General features: G+C 38.7%; 1 protein-coding gene across 1 annotated transcript; it reads left to right on the top strand.

Moving 5' to 3' along the window:
* The first annotated feature begins 1135 nt into the window (after positions 1 to 1135).
* Positions 1136 to 6679, top strand: LOC132788217 (uncharacterized). The gene is made up of 10 exons (XM_060795550.1): positions 1136 to 1304; positions 1362 to 1877; positions 2108 to 2207; positions 2885 to 3181; positions 3238 to 3422; positions 4251 to 4502; positions 4560 to 5075; positions 5323 to 5422; positions 6089 to 6385; positions 6442 to 6679. Exons 1-10 carry the CDS (start codon positions 1155 to 1157, stop codon positions 6636 to 6638), a joined length of 2610 nt encoding a protein of 869 aa, XP_060651533.1. The 5' UTR covers positions 1136 to 1154; the 3' UTR covers positions 6639 to 6679.
* The last annotated feature ends 5450 nt before the right edge of the window (positions 6680 to 12129 follow it).

The raw sequence follows: 12129 nt of genomic DNA, 5'->3' as shown, positions 1-12129 counted from the left end.
AATATACCAAAGTACTATATATATAATATATGGCTTATCGACATACTGCCATATTAAAAATATACCAAAAAGTACAAGATATACCAGGTGGGCAATTAAAACTACTTAGACTCGACTTCAGCTGCTTTTTTATCTACATTATAGTTACATCTACATTTGTAAATTCAAATAAAAAATACAATAAATATAAATATTATTTTTAAGAAAAATTCGATTTTAGCCATTAAATTGTGATGATGTCTTGCCGAAAATCAATAGTTATCAAAGAAAATGTATTATCTTAAAAAAACAAATCCCGTTATTCTGTGACATCTCATCATTTTTATACCTACATATCTATTCAATAAAATGATCTCTCATCAAAGCAAATAAATCAAAAGATGATTCTGCTAACGCATTTCAGATTTCTAGACTTTCTGGAAATATTCTAGAAATTATCGTCTTACATTCCATTTACATAGCTTTTTGGCGACTTTTGTCTGATGCTGCCTGGGGATGAAAGCAGCTTTGATGCGGCTCTTAAGTTGCCGCATCTCAGAAACCTCACGCCACGCGTTGACAGTTAATAAAAAACACACGTTTGACGCACCTCATGCGGTGAGAATGCTGGGCACAAAATATGACCATAGCAGAAAGTCCTTTAAGCACTCGCCACAGGACAGAGAGGCAGAGTACAGAGGACAGAGGAACACAACTGTGGCATAAAAAGGCCTAAACAAAATGTTCGCACTAATGCCGGCGACAAGTCACAAAGTGAAGGCTAAAATCTCTGGCAGTTTTACGCTGAATTTATGTGCTTCGGGGCGGTAACTTCATTATGCAATGACCTACAATGAAATGGGCGCTGGCGTTGCACCAAATTTATGTGCAAAAGTTGAGAGACAGCCTAAGTACCAGCGACTACTAAGTAACGATGGGGTCTAGCCCCTCAGACATGCTCAAGTAAGTTGGCCAAACTACAAGTAGTCTAAGGCACTGCAACAAAAAACAAACAAAGTTTTCACTATGCCTGATAGATGGAAACGAAATGTACAAGTGACTTAAATATTCAATGAGTCTAGCGATAACGTCACCTAATCAGCCAAACAATTGGCAAAGCTCAACACAAAAACAAACTTGACAGTCTGGTATTGGCCATTCAACTGACAGGTAGCATGCAACTGAAACTGGTGCTGCTCTTGGCCACTTTTGGCCTGGCCAAAGTAAGTGCCGAGATGCGCTATGACAACTATAAGGTCTACAAAGTAAATATCGAGAATATGCAACAGTTTGAGCTGATCAATGCCAAGGAAAAAGCACTGCAAGTAAGTTAATTTATTCTAGATTCTATTCGATATATAATTTACACTTTCTGTTCGTAGCTTAGCAGCTGGCGTGAGGCGCGCCATTTAGGCGACTCCTCGGACATTATGCTGCCTCCACAAACGCAGCAGGCTTTCGAGCAGCTGCTCAACAGCCAAAACTTCAACTACAGCTTAAAGATCGACAATGTGCAAACGCTGATCGATGCACAACGTCCAAAACAACGCACTGGTTACATGGAGTGGACTCAGTATCACACTCTGGATGAGATCTACGCTTGGTTGGATGTGCTTGAAGAGCGTTATTCAGACATTGTGACGCCTTTTACCATTGGCAACTCCTACGAAGGACGTCCGATTCGTGGCATTAAAATATCTTATAAGGAAGGGAATCCAGCTGTCTTCATTGAGTCCAATATCCATGCTCGTGAATGGATCACTTCGGCTACGATCACATACTTTATCGATGAGTTGCTTGTGCCTGGTAAACCGGGCACCAAAGACATAGCCAAGAATGTAGATTGGTACATAATTCCCGTACTGAATGTCGATGGTTTTGTCTACTCACACGAAGCGGTAAGAGACCATAAAATAAGCACACGAAAATGACATTCAAAAGTAGTTCGATTAGATATAGTGGATTGTATGCAACAAACCGATCGATTTTACAGCAGATCATTTGTGCTTATCAATCGATTTGCAATTGTAAACAATTATAGTAGCTTATCACTTTCGCTGCTATTATTTGGCACAACATCAAAGTGCTACCACAAATTTGATAACGAGTTTATTGTTGGGAATTCTAGGTACGCCTTTGGCGCAAGTCGCGTTTTCCCTCTGACCCAAGTCTGACAGGATATTGCATTGGCACCGATTTGAATCGCAACTTTAACTATCGCTGGATGCGTGAGTATTACATTATATTATAACGATCAGATTTGATATTGAAAACTATATCGCTTATGTTTGTTATCTAAATAACACGACTAGACAAATTAGATTTTCTTTATTCCCTTAGTTCATACGTGCTTAGAAAATTATAGATTAACGACATGAATGACTGATTAGGAAACTTACTTGAGGGTTGAGAAACGATTCTCATTCACTAGAATATTTATTGCCGAACAATGATTATGTTAGATTATTAAACTATTGACAACAAAAAGGAAAAATCTTTATTAATGACCAATAGTTTAATAGTAGATACTATTCATTTTTGAGAGAATTCAAAACTTTTTCCTTTAATAAATATTCCTAACATTTTTATTTTAATTGTAAACTTACTTATTTTTATTGCTTGAATACTTTCATAGAATATATGAAGAGATATTTACAAGCATAAGTGTTTCAAGACAAAAAAATAAATAGTACAGCCATTTTTTTCAATTCTACTTAATCAGATTACCGTAGCTAAATAAAAAAATGTAAGGAACTTAAGAGCCAACTTTTAAAGAAACAAATATTTTCAAAATCCCTATAAATAAAGGTGCTTTAAGCTACAATTAAAAACATTTATTTAAGAAATTTCAATAAAATGGTTAAACTCTTTCTTTAACTAAATCATAATCTACTTCATTTAACAGTGATTGGTGCTTCGGACAACCCTTGCGCGGAAACCTATGCAGGTCCCTCGGCTGAGTCCGATCTGGAGATCAGTCAGCTGACCAGCTACATAGACAACCAAATACCAGATGGAACTATTAAGATCTACATATCACTGCATTCCTATGGCCAATATGTGCTTTCACCCTGGGGCCACACGGCTGAAGAATTCCCCGAACACTATCCCCAGATGATGGCTGTAGCCAAGGGTTTTGCCGATGCCTTAGTTCGACGCTATGGCACGGTATTCACCTATGGCTCAAGTGCTACAACGCTCTGTAAGTTCCAAGAAAGCTACCAAAATTACTTCCTTAATTGAAATGTCTTATTTTAGATGAAGTTTCTGGTTCTGGCAAGGAGTGGGCCTATGGTGTGAAAAACATAACCATACCATACACCATCGAATTGCGTGATAAGGGTGACTTGGGATTCCTACTGCCGCCCACGGATATAATACCTGTGGCACGTGAGGTGACCGAGGGATTTGTGGGCATGATAGCAGCTGCCCGGGAAATTGGTGTACTCTAATAACTGCCAACGCACTCAATAAAGAAATCCCCTCTAAAAAAAAAAACAAGTAAGAAAGTTCCAGTCGAGTGTGCTCGTCTGTGAGATACCCGCTACCCACTTTTAATAAAGGCAAAATATTGCGGTATCATTTTCAAAATATATCGAAAATACTTAAAAATACTAAAAATATACCAAATGGTATGTATGGTATATCGATATAGTACACCATTCAAAATATACCATAGACGGCACAATATCAGATTGTCGGCCAAAGCAACTCAGACCCCTAGTAAGTAGGCGTTTTTGCCCATACAAAAGTATTTCTTTAATAACTTCCACAATTTTTATCTGATCGCAACCAAATTTTCAGGAATCATAAATACTATAGTAGTTATGTTATTGTATATACCAAAATTCGCAACTCTAGCTTTAAAATTAGGCTTGTTATTCGATTTTTTTGATTTGCGGGGCGGAAGTGGGAGTGGCAAAAATTTGAAACAAACTTGGTTTGCGTGCAAACATAACAAATGCTGTCGAAAAAAAATTATAGCTCCATCTCTTATAGTCTCTGAGATCCAGTGTTTCATACGGACAGACGGACAGACACACAGACGGACAGACGGACATGGCTATGTCGTCTCGGCTGTTGACGCTGATCAAGAATATATATATACTTTATAGGGTCCTGAGATTCCTCGTTCTACCTGTTACATACATTTCCTGCCGGCACAATGTTATAATACCCTTCTACCCTATGGGTAGCGGGTATAACACACAAAGTTTCCACTATGCCTGATAGATGGAAACGAAATGTACAAGTGACTTAAATATTCAATGAGTCTAGCGATAACGTCGCCTAATCTGCCAAACAATTGGCAAAGCTCAACACAAAAAAAAAAACATGACAGTCTGGTATTGGCCATTGAACTGACAGGTAGCATGCAACTGAAACTGGTGCTGCTCTTGGCCACTTTTGGCCTGGCCAAAATAAGTGCCGAGATGCGCTATGACAACTATAAAGTCTACAAAGTAAATATCGAGAATATGCAACAGTTTGAGCTGATCAATGCCAAGGAAAAAGCACTGCAAGTAAGTTAATTTATTCTAGATTCTATTCGAGATATAATTTACACTTTCTGTTCGTAGCTTAGCAGCTGGCGTGAGGCGCGTCATCTAGGCGACTCCTCGGACATTATGCTGCAACCACAAACGCAGCAGGCTTTCGAGCAGCTGCTCAACAGCCAAAACTTCAACTACAGCTTAAAGATCGACAATGTGCAAACGCTGATCGATGCACAACGTCCAAAACAACGCACTGGTTACATGGAGTGGACTCAGTATCACACGCTGGACGAGATCTACGCTTGGTTGGATGTGCTTGAAGAGCGTTATTCAGACATTGTGACGCCCTTTACAATTGGCAACTCCTACGAAGGACGTCCGATTCGTGGCATTAAAATATCTTATAAGGAAGGGAATCCAGCTGTCTTCATTGAGTCCAATATCCATGCTCGTGAATGGATTACTTCGGCTACGATCACATACTTTATCGATGAATTGCTTGTGCCTGGCAAGCCGGGCACTAAAGACATAGCTAAGAATGTAGATTGGTACATAATTCCCGTACTGAATGTCGATGGTTTTGTCTACTCACACGAAGCGGTAAGTGACCATAAAATAAGCACACGAAAATGACATTCAAAAGTAGTTCGATTAGATTATAGTGGATTGTATCCAACAAACCGACCGATTTTACAGCAGATCATTTGTGCTTATCAATCGATTTGCAATTGTAAACTATATAACTATAACTATATTCTATAATTAGCTTATCACTTTCGCTGCTTTTATTTGGGACAACATCAAAATGCTACGAATTTGATAACGAATTTATTGTTGGCAATTCTAGGTACGCCTTTGGCGCAAGTCGCGTTTTCCCTCTGACCCAAGTCTGACTGGAGATTGCATTGGCACCGATTTGAATCGCAACTTTGACTATCGCTGGATGTGTAAGTATTACATTGGGAACTATAACGAGCAGATTTGATATTGAGAACTATCTTATCTAAATAACACGACTAGACAAAGTAGATTATCTTTATTCCCTTAGTTCATACGTGCTTAGAAAATTATAGATTAACGACACGAATGACTGATTAGGAAACTTACTCGCAATTAGGGTTGAGAAACTATTTGATAAATTTGAAAGCTCATTCATTAGGCTATTGCCGAAGAATGATTATGCTAGATTATTAAACTATTGACAAAAAAGAAAAATCGTTATGAATGATAACAGCAGTTTATTTAATATTTAATTTAAAAAAAAAAAGTCAATACTTTTTCCTTCAATAAATCTTCCTTACATTTTCACATTAACTGTAAACTTACTTCTTTTTATATTGATTGCATACTTTCATAGAGCATATTTACAAGCATTAGAGTTTCAAGAGAAGAAAAATAATGAGTATAGACCAAAGTGGCCTATGCTAAGAGATAATTTTTAGAGGAACAAATATTTTTAAAAAGCCGTATACATAAAGCTATTTCTTGCCTGTATTATTTTAACAAAGATTTCTTATTACAATAAAAATCATTTATTCGAGAAATTTGAATAAAGTTGTTTAACTTTCATCACTTTTTACTTTAACTAAATCAAAATCCACTTTATTTAACAGTGATTGGTGCTTCGGACGACCCTTGCTCGGAATTCTACGCAGGTCCCTCGGCTGAGTCCGATCTGGAGATCAGTCAGCTGACCAGCTACATAGACAACCAAATACCAGATGGAACTATTAAGATCTACATATCACTGCACTCCTATGGCCAATATGTGCTTTCACCCTGGGGCCACACGGCTGAAGAATTCCCCGAACACTATCCCCAGATGATGGCTGTAGCCAAGGGTTTTGCCGATGCCTTAGTTCGACGGTATGGCACAGTATTCACCTATGGCTCAAGTGCCACAACGCTCTGTAAGTTCCAAGAAAGTTACCAAAATTACTTCCTTAATTGAAATGTCTTATTTTAGATGAAGTTTCTGGTTCTGGCAAGGAGTGGGCCTATGGTGTGAAGAACATAACCATACCATACACCATCGAATTGCGTGATAAGGGTGATTTGGGATTCCTACTGCCGCCCACGGATATAATACCTGTGGCACGTGAGGTGACCGAGGGATTTGTGGGCATGATAGCGGCTGCCCGGGAAATTGGTGTACTCCAATAACTGCCAACGCACTCAATAAAGAAATCCCCTCTCAAAAAAAATAACACACACACACACACAGAAAACAGCCCCCGTTCACGCAGCCAGTGAACGCCAGACGGCGCCACTGTGCCACTATGAGCTTTTGCTCCGCCCCAAAAACGAGCAGAGCGCCGAAGCTTCCAATCAGCGACGACTGAAACGAAAACCGAAACGAAACTGTGCCGAGCTCCCCAGCGTAGCTGATAAGGAAGAGCAGTTGCTAACGGTACTCGGTTGCATTCTTCCTTCTTTTTTGTTTTGTTTTGTGTGCTGCTGCTACTGCTGCCGCTTTTTTTTTACTTGTATTTTTTTTTGTGCTGTGGGGCAAGTGTGAAAGGCGCCGTTTGGTCGCCCCAAAGAGTCTCCGCCTATTTTCAACGCGCGCGCAGCATCCTGACGACGAGGCTACCGTTGGATGGAAGCTGCCACATGCATGTTGCCCCCATCGAGAGTGGCATGTGGCATGGGGCATGGGGCATGGGGCATGTGGAGTCTCCTACTCGTATGCGCGTCAGCAAACAAAAATAAACGCAACGAATGGGAAACGGCGAAGGAAAACTTCAGATTGCCACAACATGGCGTCCATCTGCCTTATGTGCTAAGTTCATCTATATATATATATATATTTGTATATATACCAGTAGTATATAACTTTATCTAGTGACATTATATAGCGAGCTATCTCTTAGTACTATTATTGTTGTTGTTGTTGCCTTGCACTTATTTTTTTCAATTTGTCTAATGAAATTGCGTTTTCCACTTGCGTCGCAAAAGAAACCAAAAAAGAATGAATGAAAAAGTCTTGGAAAATTCGAGAAAATATAACGTTGACGCTTTTCGCCATGGCCATGGATGCATGTGTGTGTGTGTGTGTGTGTAGTGTGTGTAGTGTGTGTGAGTGTGTTTGCCTTTTTTAGTCACTGCTCATTCTGCATATAAATTGAAATTTACGAGTCTCTACTCGCTTTTCTCCGCTGCTGCTGCTGCTTCTTCCTATGCTTCTTCTTCTTGTTCTTGCTGTTGTCAGTTGCACCTTTATGACAATTTTCCTTGCTGCCACTTTTCTATTTTTACATCGTTTTTTTTTGTGCCCCAACATTTTTCTTGTATGTGCTGCGCATATTGCGGTGATGAATTTTTCTCTTTGAGTTATGCAAGGATCGCAAATAGCGCCAGCAGGAAAACGGAGACGGAGGAGAATTGCCAACTGGCAGCACGTGGATAGCTCCGACAGCAGCAATAAAAACTTACTTAGCCAAATTGCAGTAAAGCAAATGAAGGATGCCAAATTTGCCTAATAAAAATGTCCCCATCGAATAGCGTAAAGGAATGCCAAATTGATCATAAGTTTTTACATTTTTAAAATCATCATGGGACCTTAAGTCGTCTGAAGATATATTTTAAGTTCATGTAAGCCAACTTTACATGAACTATTTGTAGAAGACCATCAAACTTGTATTTGTACCATGAAAAATAAGTGAGTGTACACTATGGTCAACCTTCAGTCACTAAATTGTATTAAAATTATATTTTAAGCGTATTATATATATTTTATTTTAATAGATTGTCAAAACATTTAAGACAACTCTGATCAACAGTGAAATACAATTCTTTAAAATTCATCAATATTGTAAACATAGTACATAAAAGATTTAAATGGCTCTTTTAATTCAATAAATACTGTAAAAGATTCTTCCGAAAAATTTTCTATAAAATTTATACTATAAATTTGGAGGTATTTACAACATTGATCATTATTGCTTTTCTTAAACTTTATTAATCTGAAAGATTAAATTGACTTGTATAGTCTCTTGGGAAATACTAATAATATAATATAATACTATAAATTTCTCTATAAAGGTAAAAGCATGAAAAATAAAAAATAATATATTAAATAGTTCTTTAGTTGGGTTTTCCAAATGCCCTTTTAAACCCTTAAATTCACCTTTACTTGGGAAATATAAGTAATTAAGTGATTCTATAATTTCGAAAAGACAACTTTTTTTCAAAACAATTTATTGATAATATATGTATTTTAAGATATGATTCATTCATTCCTTTTGTGAAGTGACTTGCCAACAATTATCAAAAGTTGCCTCAGGCATTTGCAGTCAGGACAAAGAAAACCTTGTCATATCTATTTTTTTTGACAAGCCTCGTTGCATTCATTAGAGACCCGCTCGCTTTGGTCAGGCAATTATGTATAAGAAAACAGGAAAGTTGTTCACTCGTAATTTGATAATTCAATTCTGCAATCAATTGCGATGACAGCCAATCAAAAATCAAATCAAATGGCCAAGCCCCAAGTGCCCAAGTTGCCCAAACCAAAAGCCAGAAAACCCGGCAAAAGCTGCAAAACCGAAACGGCTTTAATTGCTGCCAAGGCAATAAACTTCAACGCCAATTGACGCTTGACACTTGAACGCTGAGAACTGAAGTCGAAGCCAAAGCGACAGCTGCTTAGATGTGGACTTGGGAATGGGATTTTGTTGGAGATGATGGAAAAGGAGTTGGAGTCTGTGTCTGTTCAGCGAAAGTAGAGACTTGGCTGATATTCCCAGCGCGCGTCACAGAGCTGCGGCGTCTGCGCCTTTTTGGGAGTTGGGACTGACCAGATCCCGACATGGAGAAAGACGCATAGTGCACCTTAGAGTTGGCTTGGCGCTCGCTTGAGGAACTCATGGTACGCCTACCCAGAGTTATGACAGGCTACAGAGCTGCATCCTTAAAAGGCAAAAGGTGCGTCCGTTTATGGACTGACGACGACGATGGCGTGTTGACAATGATGTGGATGATTGGTGTTTTCTGCTGTTTCGTAAGAAGCAAGGGTACCCGCTGCTCCCTTCCCCCTACTTCTCATTCTCATACTCAATCCCAATCCCACTGTCATTCCCCTTACTACACACCGATCTGCTTGCGTTCGTTTCTCGTGAATCAGGCTAAGACTAAGACACAGAGAGAGAGAGAGAGAGAGAGAGAGAGAAAGAAGACAGTCGGAGAATTGCAGAATCGAGGCAAAATGTGCGTCGCCGTTTGCCATATACGAACCGCGGAGACGTTCGTCTAGACGGGCTGGAAAAAATCACAGCAGCAGAATCATTCAGCAATGCCAAGTTTGGCATCGGCTACTCAATGATTGCCATGAATGAAAAGCCACAAAGTGACCACCAAAGCAATTAGTATGCGCAGATTGTGATCACTCGGAAGTAATGCTAATTCGCAATGTGTATCTTTCTTTTTTTTATGTTCTTCTCTACAGTCAGTCAGTCAGTCTCTTCCCAGCCGCCTTCCTGGCCTTTCACTAAGGCGCTGAGCTACTTTTTTCTAAGACCACCTAAAATGGTCTGATGCGGCGGCCCAGGAGATGTCATTAACATTAGAGAGCAGGTGAATGAATGCAGCTGACAGGCGGCGACAGCTGAGCTCCCGGCTTCAACTCCATTATGCAGTCAAAGGCAGCTTGTCTATGCCATTAAGAGCGTTAACAGAGAGCATTAGTATCCTGGACGCAACACCTGACGCAGTCAGCAACGAGAACAACCATCATCCAAAGGGGAGGTCAACTTCAGACAAAGACATGCAAATTCTCGCTTTCAGCTGGAAAGTGGGGACATCAGGATGTTGAGCTTGCCTTGTAGCTGAAATAAGTAAGAAAACAACTTTTACGCTAAGCAGATGAACAGCATTTGCATACAGAGCCTGTTCTCTGTGTTCGCTGTCCTCGGCCAGGAAGCGAAATCAAAAGCTTTTTAAAGGATATTTCATATAATTTCACGCTTAAAAGACGGCAAACGTCCGCACGTCATGGACGTTGCAGGTTGTTTGTTTAGCGGCCAAGGAAATTGGAAAAAAGCCGGAAAGAAAGCCCGCCTGCAAGCACTCCAGACGTAGACAGGGACGGAGACAGGGAAAGAGACTGAGACTGAGACTGAGGACAAGACGCCGTCAAGAGCAGCCGTCGCTTTACCCACGTGCCAAGCTGCTTAAAAAAGACGGCAGGCCTCGTGCTCGTCCTTCTTCTTGTCCTGGTTGTTGTTATTGTTGCTGTGTGTGTGGGAAATTTGCATGCGCCTTTTAAATCAATTATTGTTAAATATTTATTTCTTGACAGTCCATTTTAGAGGGGTTCCTTGCAGGCCATATTATCCTAACATAAATTACATGATTGATTTCATTCAGCGTTCGCCAATAGAATCGCAATCGCTGAGCGTGGCCTCGCTTCAAGGAACAGGACACACAAAGCGTAAGCACAAGAGAAAACAATGCCAATGCCAAATAACAAATGAGAAAAAAAAGAAGTAAACAAAATGCAAATGCAAAACGCTTCTTTTCTTGGCATTGGCTCAGCTTTGGCTTTGGCTTTGGGCCTTGATTAAAAAGCTTCTGAATTAGCATATCATTTGCTCCGGCAGTAAGAGTATTCATATTCTATCCTATCTGGGGCAAGTATCTATAAATACATGAGGAGAGTGTGTGGTGCGCATGGTTTGCTTGGTTTGCGGCACATTCATATCAATGAGCAATGTTCAATATATAAAGATATAAATATGATGGAGAAGAGTTGCAACAGCTCAGACTAATAAAAGAGATACAGTGTATGATACATATTTCTGAGATTTTCGCTATTATGCATGGAATTATCATTATATTCATTTTGATCCATAATCACATCAAAAATCAAAAACATTGATGGTGCTATGAAAGAATTCCCGTGTTAATACTATTTCTGATGTGGATCTACATAAAAAGTCTATTAAATTATATAAGTTATAGTACTTTTTTTTTACATTGCCTTAAAGATTTTATGCAAACCCCCATCAAAAGTATTTAAATATATCTTAGGTTATCAACAAGTCAACAAAAAAATGAATACAACTTTTGTAAAAACCTCGCTGCTATGTGATAAATTTAGAAGATCTGAAAAATTCATTATGTTATTAAAAAAAATTTAAACTCGACACAAGAAATGAATTAGCAAATATTTAAGAAAATAAATAGGAATCTAAAGTATAGATAATTTGATATCATAAGTGTAATATGTTCTAATTAAAGCTTTACAAAAAAATAAATAACACATATATTTTAGTCAAAATTCATTCATCGAACTTATCATATTTGTAATGATATTAAAAGCAAACTTGAAATTTACTTAAAACTTTATTTGAATTACATTATTTTAAAAAGGTTTAAAGATGTTTATCAAATGACTTTATTTCCATGCACTACAACAACCATTTATTTAGGCATATTATATATTTTTTTAAAAACTTGATTTCATTGTTGATTCCTTAGACATTTTTCATTTAGTATGGGTTTGTATGGGATCCCGGGCTGGGCATCTCTGGAGCAATGTGCAGCGTCGTGTGTTTTGCTCAGTGGCGCGTTGACATCGCCATCAAAATGCTTTGACGTGGTTTTTGATTGACAGGAAACTCATAAATAATTCATGTCATTAAATCATGTTACATTT

This window comes from Drosophila nasuta, chromosome 3 (genome assembly GCF_023558535.2).
Source record: "Drosophila nasuta strain 15112-1781.00 chromosome 3, ASM2355853v1, whole genome shotgun sequence".
In the NCBI taxonomy this organism is placed as follows: domain Eukaryota; kingdom Metazoa; phylum Arthropoda; class Insecta; order Diptera; family Drosophilidae; genus Drosophila; species Drosophila nasuta.
This window is presented reverse-complemented; position numbering and strand designations above follow the sequence as displayed.

Coding starts and splice junctions, on each gene's coding strand:
- LOC132788217 (XM_060795550.1), top strand. CDS start 1,155: ATGCAACTGAAACTGGTGCTGCTCTTGGCCACTTTTGGCCTGGCCAAA. Junction 1,878..2,107: donor TTGTCTACTCACACGAAGCG/GTAAGAGACCAT, acceptor TGGGAATTCTAG/GTACGCCTTTGGCGCAAGTC. Junction 5,423..6,088: donor CTTTGACTATCGCTGGATGT/GTAAGTATTACA, acceptor TTTATTTAACAG/TGATTGGTGCTTCGGACGAC.